The sequence below is a fragment of the Hemicordylus capensis genome, chromosome 6 (assembly GCF_027244095.1).
Source record: "Hemicordylus capensis ecotype Gifberg chromosome 6, rHemCap1.1.pri, whole genome shotgun sequence".
NCBI lineage: Eukaryota > Metazoa > Chordata > Lepidosauria > Squamata > Cordylidae > Hemicordylus > Hemicordylus capensis.
Window position 1 is genome coordinate 52,833,926 of NC_069662.1, and position 14,064 is coordinate 52,847,989.

At 46.8% G+C, this 14,064-nt stretch overlaps 1 protein-coding gene across 6 annotated transcripts in view; it reads left to right on the forward strand.

The window, feature by feature from the left end:
* The window catches only part of KIF18B (kinesin family member 18B), a 32,831-nt gene extending 28,342 nt beyond the window's left edge, over nt 1–4,489 (forward strand). For all 6 annotated transcript variants that reach the window (XM_053259982.1, XM_053259983.1, XM_053259981.1 and 3 more), the window contains exons 14-16: nt 987–1,085; nt 2,052–2,143; nt 4,187–4,489. In XM_053259982.1, coding sequence (XP_053115957.1) covers nt 987–1,085; nt 2,052–2,143; nt 4,187–4,224 — 229 coding nt within the window. In that variant the 3' untranslated portion in view covers nt 4,225–4,489. The remainder of the gene's footprint in view (nt 1–986; nt 1,086–2,051; nt 2,144–4,186) is intronic.
* Nucleotides 4,490–14,064: the final 9,575 nt, after the last annotated feature.

Sequence of the window (14,064 nt, forward strand, 5' to 3'; positions counted from 1 at the left end):
AGGACCAAAAATGAAACCTTCATCTGGTTGTAAATATTAAGTTTATACTAGCAAGAATGAGTCTTTATGTAAAACAAAAACATTATTTAAATCTAGTCTTACTGACAAGTGATTTAAATCGTGATTAAAATCAAATCCACCCTGAAAGCAACAGAAAGCCATCTCCTACAGAGACTGGGGTGGGGCCTCAAAGCATCAGCCCGATTTAGCAGTACGCTCCTGCCCTGTGTATCAGTGTTCAAATAGAAACTAGATGTGAGGTCTATGTACAACGGTTGTCTCTTAATCAATTTCTGAGGTCTAACCCAGTTACCAAGGTAACTACCGAAGGTGTTTGGTAGTGTGGTGGGGAAGACCCAGATTCAAATTCTGACCGTTCACCCACTGGGTGACAGCAGGCCAGTCACCCTCTCTCAACCTAACCTACCGCACAGAATTGTTATGAGATGGGGGAGAACCATATATGTTACCTGAGGCCTCTGGAAAAAAGGTGGAGTAATAATAATGTACGTCGCCCCCTAGGTTTTATTCCGAACACCTCCAGTTAAGGGGCCTTGGATAACAAATCCAGCTCATCTTCTGGTTTCCAGTCTGTCAATCCATTAAACCGATTAAATTGAATCATTATACAGCGATTTGATACCAAGGCACCTTCTTGGAGGAAGAGTCAGTTTTTCTTGAAAGTATGATATTAAATAAAAGCTTCCATTCCTTCCTGGGAGCAAAGGCATTGTCCATATTTCATGATTAAATTTGAGAACATGGAACACTCCCAATTTTTATAGCCCAAACAGCCAAAATAGCTCCAGAAGTTAACAATACTGAGGCCTGTTTGTGTTGTGTGAAAGATCCAGGACTTCAAGATGTATTGACCTTGGAAAGCGACTGCAAAGTACAAACCAGAGCTTTTGCTCGTGGAAGGAAATAGCCAAACCCACTTATATATAATGCCCTTGCCTTTGTCTTCTTCAATTGGTCACTTTCAGGGCCTCTATGCCAATGTTCACCATGAAGGGCTCCTCCATCCCGAGGTCCGTGTCCTTGGCCTCCAGAGCATCCATGCAGAAGAGGAAGCGCACCACAAGGTCTGTCATTCCCAGCTTCGAGGTTGGATAGAGCGAAACTCAGGCCTGGACAGCAAATGTAGCGGAAGGAGAGGAGAGCTGGTCTTGCGGTAGCAAGCATGACTTGTCCCCTTAGCTAAGCAGGGTTTGCCCTGGTTGCATATGAAAGGGAGATTGGAAGTGTGAGCCCTGTAAGATTTGCTTCTTAGGAGATGGAGCTGCTCTGGGAAGAGCAGAAGGTTCCAAGTTCCCTCCCTGGCAGCATCTCCAAGATAGGGCTGAGAGAAATTCCTGCCTGCAACCTTGGAGAAGCCGCTGCCAGTCTGTGAAGACAATACTGATCTAGATAGACCAATGGTCTGAGTCAGTATATGGCAGCTTCCTATGTTCCTATGAGGTGGTAGAGGTCTGAAGCAAAATACTGGAGTGGGCTATTTCAGACTACAGTTTGGAAGGTGCCATTCTTGAGTGCTCCCTTGTGTAAAAACAACAGCCAAAAAACCCCACGTTTGCAAACATAAAATTAACACAGCAAGATGTGAGCTCTGGACAGACACCACCTGCCCCTCGCTGTGCTAGTTTATTTGTACTTGCAAGTTTGTTTGTTTTTTAAGTGAGGTAGTAATATACCTCCACCCCTGGAGTCTGAAATGACACAGTCCATTCTATTTCTTCATAACTCTGCCATTTCATTCTGCAGCATATGTAGACCAGGCCATGGTTTTTTTTAGCTGGCAGGAGGGATTACATTAAGTGAGGTGGGGAAGCTTTGGGATGAGCTTGGCAGAGACTTTCTCAAAGCAGCCTGAATAGGCAAATCCAGCACCTTTGTACGTTTGCATAAAGCCTGAGAAATCTGCTTTTCTAGGTGGTTGAGGGGGGTGGGGTGGAGAAAAGGATACCCGCAGCCCTCCAAGTCCTCACTCCCAGTACTGTTATATATGTGGCTAGAGATAACCCCACACCTTTCCTTGCCTCTCTTTCCAGTTCTGCCTCCCACTCGCTGAGTGCCCCACAGAGCCGCATCGCCAGGCGACAGCGTAGCAGCGTGAAGTCTTCACAAGCTGTGGACGCATCAGGTAACCCGGGGTCTGGCAAGCGGAAGAGACAAGGCTTCCGGGGAGAACATGGCCAGACTCTCCAAACAATTCAGGGCAGCGGAACCACAACCTAAACACACCTTTTCACTTAGAGGACAGACTTGAAGAGCCCTTTCTCACAATCAGTGAGAAAACTACCTCCCTGCAGACGATCCCCGCTCATGGTCTGGGCGCAGAGATCACGCGCCCGGAATTGCAGCTGCCTTCACTGGAGGTGCGGAGGGCTGGGGGGCTGTGACATGTCACCTTTCCCCCAGAACTCCCATAATGCACTGCATGAGTGCACAGTGCATTATGGGGATTTCCCCGACGCCGGCCCAGAGCCCCACCATCTCCCAGCCCCTCCTCCAAGCAACCGGTGCTGACAGACGATGGGAAAAACGGGGCTGAAGGATTGCTTGCTCCGTTAACCTCATTTAAGAGGCAGGGCTCGGGTTTGCTACTTGGCTGCCGCGAGTTCACACGCACAGACAAGAGCAGGCTTGGCTGCCTTCGCCTGCCCTTGGCTGCCCGGGTGAACAGCCTCTAAGAGTGCATAGCCCCATCTGTGAATAGCTTGGTCATGTGAATTCTACAAGTGTTATACCCTTTCCCAGTCTGTCTGGATGCCTCAGCCTACGGTGGAGAGAGCCACAACTTCCGCTCTACAAGGCAAGGCTCCGTAGATGCTGCATCCTCTTTTTGAACACATTAATACTGTGCTAGCCACAGCACAGCCTGTTAGAAGCAGCATGGCCCATGCCTCAAAGAGCTTGCATACTGCATTTGGCAGGGCTGGAAGGACCAGATTAGGTCACTATGTTGGGCCTCGTGCCTGATGCAGCGGGGCTGTTCTTACATTCTTATATGTCTGTATCCATAACGTGGGCACAGAGCTGGGGAGTTTCAGTGGGGCCCTTTCCATAGCAACCCAAGCTTCCTTTGCACAAAGGGGTGAGGATTTGCCCATGTGGGGTGAGAGGAGGGTAGCTGTCAAAACAGCAAAACCCACCAAAAGTGGTTGTTCCAGTGCCTGCCTAGTTAGCACCATACGTGTGTCTTCCCTGCAAAAGGCCACATCGTGCCTAGAATCGTTGTCCTGTCCTCCCCTTTCTTCCACGTGTCCCAATTTGGACAGGAGCAACTGAACCAAATTGTTTATAGAAGGACTTATTGTTTAAAGTGACTGTTGCTGGTGTGTGTCTTATGTTTCTTTTTAGAATGTGAGCCCTTTGGGGACAGGGAGCCATCTTATTTATTTGCTTGTTGTTTCTCTTTGTAAACCGCCCTGAGCCATTTTTGGAAGGGCGGTATAGAAATCGAATTAATAATAATAATAATAATAATAATAATAATAATAAAAAAGATCACAGGAGGTTCTTAATCGATGGCATGAGCCCAGCTCATGATAGACAGACTAGCGAGTTGAAAGCGGTCTCGGATATTGGACGTGCCCCCTCCCCTCTGTTTCAGGCTAGCTGCATGCCACTTTTTTAAAAAAGAACAACAAATAAACCACAGCCTACTCCTTTCTTCATTCATTAGGACAAACCCAACCAGAAACATTTTTAAAATAATTGCCAAAGTGCTCTAGGCTTTGGAAGGATGTGTATGTGTTGGTGATGACATGGGATGGGCTAGTTGCTACTTTGCTGTGCTGCAAACCAACAAAGCCACTTTGTCAGAGCACGTGAATGGGGTGGGGAAGGTATGTTTGCACTGAGGATGATGATGAGGGTGCTTTCAAACCAGAACGGCTGCTCTAAAACATCTTCCATCTGTCTCTGCCCCTGGAGGCAGGGATCCTTTCTTTATCAGCGATGTCAACACCCCACCCCACCCACCCACCATTGCTTCCAGTAATTTGGAACTTGGTGTGTCTTTGTCCAGTATGGGCAGGCACTTTAAAATAGGGACAGTCTTCTGTTATTGGCTAGCGCAGAAATTGAGACGATTGGAATAGTTTCCATGTGACTTTGGATAGGTTGCCACTGGTAGATTTGCTTAGCATCCTGTGTTCTTATATGTGTTTTTCCCCTGCAGGACATCCCTCTTGCAATTTTGCATGGAAATGGCGGTAGGATTCTGTACTTCCGGGAGGATCACTGCATCTCGCTCTATGATGGTGCTCTACTGATGCCTTCTTGCAAATTATCGCTTTCCACTCTTTGGACTCTTGGGAGTTCTCAAGCCTTGTACTATATAATCTGTATTTAATATAGATGAATTCATGTTATGCTTTCTTGACCCTGGCTCCTATATAAGCCAGGCTTATGTACCTACAAGTAACAAATGGAGGCAGAACAGCAATGCATATTTTTAAATAAACTGTTTAAAAAAAACAAACCTCTACAAAAATCCAGGGTGTGAGGCATTCTTTGTTCAGCGATGTCCTTGAACTTGTGTGTGACTGCAGCACCCTGCTGCTGATACCAAAGGCATGTGTATGTTTACAACTTTTTGCCGATTTCTCAGCCCCATCACCGGCTCATCACTCCTTCTGCTCTAGAGTTCTCTAATGAAATTCTCAGTCTGCTGACAAACTCAAATTCCCTGACTTCTTTGTGAGGGTTCATTGTGTCGTGTCAGGCAGGCATAGGTGGAGCCAAAGTGCAGGGATGGGGCAGTAACAGGACGGGGAGAGGGGGAGAAGAGGGCTTTCTCTGTGGTGGCCCCTGGGTTGTGGAATGCCCTCCCCTCTGAGGCACGCCAAGCTCCGACACTGTGCACATTCAGGAGAATGAATGGTGAAGACGCACTTCTTTACCCTGGCCTTTGACTAGAGATGTAGTGGTTCTTCCCCTCTCAGGCACTGTATTTTTTAAACTGTATTTTTGACTTTATCATGTTGTATTTTAATTATGTTTTATATTGGTTTTATTGTAACCCTCTCTGAGACCTTTGGGCATAGGGCAGCCTAGAAATGTAAATAATAAATGAGCCACAGGCACCGCTCATTCCCAGTCTGCTCTCCCCACCTCAGTTGCCTTGCTGTGCCTTCTCTTGCCCACCACCATATTAACCCTTGGCATGTGGGCTGGTTATTCTCCTGGTGCCCCAGCTGGGCAAACTATCGGCCCTCAGATCTCGAGTTAATACGGCAACAGGTGAGGGAAGGCATAGTGAGGCGGGCGGGGAGAGGAGAGCGGGAATGAGCTGCACCTGTGGCTCTTTGACTGCCACCCCTCCACCGTCCTGCCCATAGCGTGGTGTAGTGGTTAGAGTGCTGGACTAGGACCAGGAAGACCCGAGTTCAAATCCCTTTTCAGCCATGATACTTGCTGGGTGACTCTGGGCCAGTCACTTCTCTCTCAGCCTAACCTACTTCACAGGGTTGTTGTGAAAGAGAAACTTAAGTATGGAGTACACCGCTCTGGGCTCCTTGGAGGAAGAGCGGGATATAAAATGTAAATAAATAAAATAAGTGAGGCGTTATGTCTATGGACCAGTCCCAACAATACTGGCTCCAGCACACATGAAGAGGAGGTGTGTGTGTGTCTCCACTCACATCCCAACAGCCTACTGGTGTGTCCCCTTCATCACAGGTGCGGGCTGTTCATCCCAAGAGCCCCTACATCCCAAGAGCCCCTACACACTACAAAGACTAGCTTGTCTTTGTTCAGAGGCCCCCCACACGCAATTAAGGGATGCACTGAGAGGGCCTCGTGTATCCCAGTGGCTGCCCTCTCGGGACACTCCCTCCTCCTCCATGTGTGCTGCCACGGATCTCATTTGAACCAGCCCTGTGCTACAAAGGTAAACTGCTTTCATGGTAACAGCTTGCACACACATTCCACCCAAAGAACCCTGATCAATTCTGGCCTCTAAAAAGTGCCGTGAGCTTCCCCCTCTGCTGGGGACTTAGAATGAACTTCCTGTGACACTGTTCTTTTAATTCCTATTCTCAATAGGATTCCTATTCTCAATTTTTAATTCCTTCCTGTGACACTGTTCTTTTAATGCCATACACTGTTCTTTTAATTCCTGTCTGAGACACAGCCCAGCTGCAAACATCAAGCAAGGGAAACCTCCAGATGTGAAGCCGTGACAGCATTTCAGAAGAAACCCTCATGCATTGGTTTGTTACTCTTGCCCAGAAACCAAGACTGACTCCAGGAACTGAAAGACTCGGATGAAACCTCCAGCAAGTTAGCGGGGCTTGCCAGTTTCAACAGCAAGAAGGAAAAAGGGGTGTGAGGCTCCATCCTTCTCAACTGGGGTACTGGAGCCTTCACTGATCAATCGTCATAGCCTCAACATCCTTTCTCCCCCCCCTCATTTGCTCTTTTCTTGTGGGAAAGGAAGCTGTTCAACCCAGCCTCTCAGTGTACCAAAGGTTTTCCTGACAGAGATGGGTTCTTCAAAAACCAGGCCACCCAATGCAAAGACGGTGCAGGCCGGAAAGAGCCTTACCATTAAATCTGCACTTTGTCCTAAGTGCATTGAGCGGCCCAATTCCCTTGTGTATCAGTTCTGATGCAACCTTTTCTGACAGCCTGTCGTCCATCTCTGGCTAGCCCTGGGATCGGTTAAAGATCTCAATTTGAATGTTTCCCCTCTGGGGAGATGTTGTACCCCACCACAACACACGCACACACTCCCGCTATCTTTCCCGACCTAGTTTAGAATAGAGCTGGTCTTGTAGAGAAAACTGGCTTTGCATTGTTAGAGTTAGAAAGATTATAATTAAAACGTCCAGCTCCCTTCAGGTTTGCACTGCTCATTACAGAGGTGGAGAGGAGCACAGTTCAATTTTGTCTCTTTCTTCATTGGACTGACTGGAATGTCATGTTGCTTTTTTTCTGCAAGAGACGCTCCACACTTTGATCCTGGCTTGTGGGGGTGCCGTGGAGAGCAAAAATATCTAGGGAGATGGAGCTAGGAGTTTTGCTGGTCACCCCTAAGACCTTCCCTCCTCCCCATCTCACTCTTAATTCGCTCCTGCTCTTCTTAATGCCAGCAGGCCTTCCTTCGCTCAAGTGCAGAGCCGTCACCTCAGAGATAACAAGGCCACTGAAGCAGAGCGGAGGGATGCTTGTCTTGGCTCAGTCCTTGCCTCCTCCGTCTGCCCGGCTCACAATCTGAGAAGGTGTTGCACGGCTGCAATTAAACAGCTGTGTGTGTGTTGAAGTGGAGAGAGCTGCCTGTTGTCATTCTGGAATCGGTCCAATTGACTAGCAAAACATGGGCATGGCAACATACAGTATTCTTAGATCCTGCTCATTTCCGTTGATTGATTTCAAGCGCTCCACTCTCCCTCTGAAATCAATAAAATGCTCAAAGCAAAACAAAACCCAGTGTGTAGATTGCAAAGGATGGGTAACTTTGAATCTTCACTTGGTCGTGAACTCTCCAAGCGCCTGGGACAATTATTACTGCTCACCCTAATCCACCTCACAGAGTAATGAGGATAAAATAGGATAATTCGAAGGATAGAATGTATGTGTGTACCTTGCCTTCTGATGTTCCCAATACTTCTGTGTTAGGCGACTCCTCTTCAAAGAAAGGTGCTCTTCAGTTCTAGAAGCTGTCGCTGTAGGAATAAAATGGATGATCCCCACTCTTCATATTCGACAGTGGGTGGGCTCACACAACAGTTACCCACTTGCCCAGGACTGCATGAACCCACACTAAGGCAGGAAGCAGTGGTCCATCAGGGCCTCAAATTGCTATATGTCATCAGTTTTGAAGCTGGCACATGCCAAACCATGTGCTGCTCCCTCTGAGGTGAGACACATGCAGGTGAGACACATGCTCTCTCATTCTAGGTGAGCAGAGGTGCACCTAGGTCATTTTGGAGCCTGGACCTAAAGGCCTTTGGAGCTCACCCACCCACTCGCCCCTGCTGCAAGTTAAATATCACCCACACACACAACCGTGACACACACAGTACAGGTGAAACTTGGAAAATTAGAATATCGTGCAAAAGTCCATTAATTTCAGTAATGCAAATTAAAAGGTGAAACTGATATATGAGACAGACACATTACATGCAAAGCGAGATAAGTCAAGCCTTAATTTGTTATAATTGTGATGATCATGGCGTACAGCTTATGAAAACCCCAAATCCACAATCCCAGAAAATTAGAATATTACATGGAACCAGAAGACAAGGACTGAAGAATAGAACAATATCGGACCTCTGAAAAGTATACAGTGTACTGTGCTTGATTGGCCAGCAAACTCGCCTGACCTGACCCCATAGAGAATCTATGGGGCATTGCCGAGAGAAGGATGAGAGACATGAGACCAAACAATGCAGAAGAGCTGAAGGCCGCTAATGAAGCATCCTGGTCTTCCATAATACCTCATCAGTGCCACAGGCTGATAGCATCCATGCCATGCCGCATTGAGGCAGTAATTGCTGCAAAAGGGGCCCAAACCAAGTACTGAATACATATGCATGCTTATACTTTTCAGAGGTCCGATATTGTTCTATTCTTCAATCCTTGTCTTCTTAGTTCCATGTAATATTCTAATTTTCTGGGATTGTGGATTTGGGGTTTTCATAAGCTGTACGCCATGATCATCACAATTATAACAAATTAAGGCTTGACTTATCTCGCTTTGCATGTAATGCGTCTGTCTCATATATCAGTTTCACCTTTTAATTTGCATTACTGAAATTAATGGACTTTTGCACAATATTCTAATTTTCCGAGTTTCACCTGTAGATTATTGAGGCCACAAACAGCAACTGAACTCACAAGACTGTAAGAATATAAACAGGTATATTTATGCAAACATGCATAAGCAGAAACATTGCAACACACAACTTAACATATTCCCATGCCAAATATTTCTTTCCACTCTCCCCACCCCCGCCATCTCTAAAGCAGAGGTCATGCTCAGCCACTCAGTGCAATGTGGGGGGCGGGGTGTGGAGGCCCTGAACTTCGGCCTGTAAGTCTAGGGGTAGGAAGAGCACCTCTACGGGTAGGTCCACCCCCTTTGGTTTGGCAGTTGCTGCAAGGTGGCCCAAGGCAGGCTGGGATAGCATCCAGGGCCTTGCTGGGAGGCAGGGCTAGGGGACGTGCTTCTGGCTCAACTTGGCTACTTCCAGCAAATGGAGATATGTGATCTTCTGCAGCGTGAACTTCAGGTTCTCACTCCCCACCCCGCCCACTTATCTCAGGCTGGGGGGATCTCAGGTTCTATGTGATGTGTAAACCCACTCAGTTTTAGAGAAACACGTTCCTTAATCAGTAGTTCTGTTTTACCCAGGTTGGTTATTCTGGTTTGCTTGTTCTGCGGTCTGAGGTTGGTGGTCGCTCCTCCACTAATATTCAAAGTCCATCTAGCCCAGTACTGTCTATTCTGACAGGCAGCATCTTGCTAGGATGTCAGACAGGGGTCTTTGCCAGCTCCACTTGGAGATGCCAGGGACTGAACCTGGGACCTTCTGCATGCAAAGCAGATGCTCTACCACTGAGCTCTGTCCCCATCCCTGTAGTGCTTTTCATTTTCATTTTCTTTATTTTTTTAATAGGGCTGCCCTTCTGATAGCAAAAAAAAAAAAGTTGTATATCCTATTAACTTTCAAATTGCAATCCTATGCATACTTTTCTGGGCATACAGCCCATGCACACAAATCCAATATCACACACACAAATGCGGGTGGGGTGGGGGTGGAGGGTTGATGGGGAGACAAGCTCCTGCTTATCTCCTTGCACATCATGTGCCAAGTGGCAGAGAGAGCAGGGACGCGGAGGGGGAACTCCTCTGGCTTCCCTCACTGCACTGGTCCAGGAGCGTGATGCACTGAGGGATCGTCCCTCCACTGGGCTTTCTTGCTGCCTGGCTTGGTGGACCCAACCACTGTGTGCACACACGACCCTGAACCTGGGTATGCTCAGGGTTGAACCTGGGTGTGCACACCTGAACACATGACCTCGAACCTGGGGTTAAGGGCGCTTAAACCCAGGTTAAAGCCTGGAGTCAATTCCAGGGCTTGGGGCCGAGGCAGTGCCCAATTCGGTCCCAGCGGTGCACATGGACAGTCAAGCCCAGGCGGGCCTTTCCCTGGACAACAGTGTATGAAGCACTGCGTAAGTTTATTCTTAAGCATGCTAAATTTGATGCTGTTGCAGTTGCCCCGATGAAGGTTGAGCAGTACATTTTCAGGCCCTTTCTAGTCTACTCTGTTAATATGTTCTGAGATGGGTATCTCATGCATAACGTGTTCTTTGACATTGGCCTACCTAGCAGCTCAGGTTGAGCAGAGTTGATCTTGGTTTGCAAGGCAGTTCAATTCTTGCAAGCATTCTCTGCTGTGCTCTAGCTTCGCATTTCCACATTGCAACATGGTTTGCTTTGATCTGGGAAATGCAGGCCTGGCCAAACTGACCTTAATTGCCGCAAACATTGCTCTCGGGAATGTTGTGACCAGACCCAAATGTAAAGCTGGGATAACCTCCTAAAAGCAAGGGTTCTTTCACTTGATGTAGGATAGCTGGTAAGCATGCAAAGTTCCTTTGAGATGCAAGCCTTGGTTATGATGAGCAGAGGCCACCCAGGTCCTTAGAGTGGCGTGAATTGTGATGCATGTCAGCCCTACTGGGCATGCCTTTGGAGTGGAAGTAATTTCTTAGCAATGCCCAGTCTATCCACAGAGGCAATTAAGGACTCTAATGATGGCAGGACTCAGTAAACAAACTGATGGGACGTGAATCTCTTTCTTCCCCCCCTAAATTAGCCAGCAAGCGATCACGAAGCAGGTAATGGCTTACTGGATCTCAGGGATGATAATTTGAGGGTACAAGTGATTCTCTCCATCATGCCCTCCCCTCTCATGAGCTCTCCAGGAGGAAACATCTGACTAGCTTCTAATGAGGATAGAGTGCTGGACGAGGTGGTCCTCTGTCTGATCCTGCATCATTTTGACTTCTGTATGTATGTATGTATGTATGTATGTATGTATGTATGTATGTATTTGTTTATTTCGGCCCAAGGCCAGCATAAACACAAGAAAAAGAAACAACAACAACAACAAAATACATAAAACATTAATACCTTAATACTAAACACTTAATACTAAATACCATACACATGACTAATTTCATTCAAATGAAACCGGTTAATCTGAAATGCACAGCCCGGCATCTCGTGCCTCAATCACTCTAAACCAAATCTTGCTTGCTATGAAAAAAATCTTTGCTACCCTCTTGTAAACCTACTCTGACTTAGCAGTAAGCAGGAAAAGGACCTTGTCCCCATCAGAAGGGCAATTAGAATTGTAATGAATTAATAGCGGGGAGAGAAGCTTTCCCCTTAATTCAGTATAAAATCTACATTTCAGCATCAGATGTTCCGTAGTCTCCACTTCACTGTTCTGGCAGGGGCATAATCTTTGATCATAGGGCACCTTCCCGAAGTGTCCTTCCAATACCGCCTCTTAATGTATAGATCAGGCCTGCAAAAACATAAGGCTCAGGGGCCGGATTCACCCCACAGGGACCTTTTTGGTGGCGCACCGGCAGGAATATCCTGCAGCCACAGCACCCCTGAAAAGCAGAGGGCCACCATTTTGATCACTTCTCTCTTCTCCAAGGGGGTCATTTTCTGTCTTTTCTGAAACTGCCTTAAAATACCAACCTATGAATGTTTACTCAGAAATATGCCCCATGTTCCCAGTGAGGTTTACTCCTAGGTAAGCATGCCTAGAATTGCAACCTAAAAGCAATAGCAATTTAGGGAGAGGAGAGGACTTGCCATTTGTTTGGGGCTGGTGGGGTGCCCCAGTGATTGTGCATGGACAGGACCTATTTTTGAGCACTATCCTTAGTTAAAACTATGGGTCTGTGGATAAGGAGAAAATATCCACAAGTAACTAGCAATTGCTTTCATTTGTATTAATTTTAATGTAATAATGCACTGGAAATTGGTCCCGAACACCACATTGTGGTTGATTCTGGCCCACTGGGGCATGAGTTATGCACCCCTGGTATAGATAGAAGTTTCATTGCATTTTCTCGGGCTACCACGGGGGCAGCAGAATACACCTTACACATTCTTTTTTAAAAAAACCAAAATACAGAAGATGGAAAGGAAGCTAAAACAGATATCAATAGAACAACTGAAGAAGAAGATGCTCAAAGACTGGAATCAGACACTGTCTTAAATGATCAGCAAGGAGATCAGAAGCAGTATTCCAGACATGGGCAGCAATTAAAGCCAAAGCTCTGGAAGGACTATGTACCACAATGAGACAATTCTTGGATTACCTGTTTTTGTTTGTTTTTTAAAAGAAGGACATGTAATGTATAGATAGCAGTTTCATTGTAATTTTTAAAAAAGCATTTGAAAACCCACCTCTTCACCCAAGCTTTTTCAGCTTTTTAAATTTTTAGGTTTTAATCTGTTTTTGACTTTTAAATTGTTTAAAGTGTTTTCAGTATTGTGTATGTTTTAACTTGTTTTATGTTATTGTTAACCGTCCAGAGACGAAAGTTTGGGGTGGTGTACAAATGTGATAGATAGATAGATAGATAGATAGATAGATAGATAGATAGATAGACAGACAGACAGGGTTGGAGAGGGCACCCGACCCTATACACTCTTTCACTATGACTAAAATCCAAAATGGAGGACTGAATAAAGTTGTTATCAGGGGCGGAGCCACCATTGGGCCAATGGGTTCAAAGAACCCGGGCCGCTGACCAATCAGGAGCCGTGTCTCACGGCCATGACACGCCCCCTGCGTCTGACGTCAGATGTGAGGGTGGTAGTTTAGCTCCCGAGTGGGGGCCGCGTGGCCCCTTCAAGAGCTAAACTAAGGCTAGTGCTGCATTTGCAGCGCCAGCCTAACTAGCTCCTGAAGGGGCCGCGTGGCCCCTTCAGGAGTTAAAAGGCTGGTGCTGCTGCACTACGAAAGCAGCGCCAGCCTTAGTTTAACTGCCGAAGGGGCCACGCGGCCCCTTCAGCAGTTAAACTACACTTCCATCCCGAACGGAGCCTCAAGGCTCCGTTTGGGAGCCAGACCACACTCCCGCATCTGACGTCAGGCACGGGGGCATGGCTAGCCCCGCGTCTGACGTCAGGCATGGGGGTGGGGTTAGCGGGGCCGTGGTGGCGGCCGCACACAGGTTGCCAGCGGTCCCGCTCCGCCAGTAGTTGTTATGTTTGTTACTCATGTTCAAATGTGTCTGTTCCTGAAAGGCCAGAACTTTACAGACTTTGAGGTCATTCACACAATCAAGAACTGTGTTCTACGTGGATTTGGGAGCTGTGTGTGCTCCCAATTTTTGGTTGTGTAGAAGCAAGGTAGTAGGGAAACCTGGGTAGAAGTGACTGTGTGGAAGCAAGGTAGAAGGAAAACCTAGGTTTTCCTCTTACCTTGCTCCACACAACCAAGAATTTGGGGACATACACAGCACCCAAACCCGGGAAGAACACAGTTTTTGATTGTGTGAATGAATGATCTCTTTATCTGATTGTTGTACACATTAGTTGTATCACATTACAGTTGTATAGATAGTTGTATCACATTATTATTTTTTGCTTTTAAATTTTTTATTGATTTTTACAGTATCTTAACAATCTCGTTACATCCAATTAAACAGATAGTTCTATCACATTATTAAGAAAAAAGAGGACGTCCTCCTTTATCATTAGCCCTTTTCCAGCCACACTGGTGCCATCTTAAATAGCATGTCTTGATTGACCACTGGTCTGATTCCATCTGGCAGCTTCATAAGGTGATAGTGCATACATCAAAAGTCACACTCCCATCAGGGAAAGGGTGAATAGCATTCGGCCAGAGCATGTGTTTTGCATGCAGATCTTCAGACCCTGGGGCGATTCACACACGCAGGCAAGAGCAGGCTAAGGAAGCCCAGCCCGGTTTTGCTGGCATGTCTGAACTGTGCGGCTGTGCGGCTCCTGGTGGCGGCGCAATGGTGGCGATGGCAATGGTGGCGATG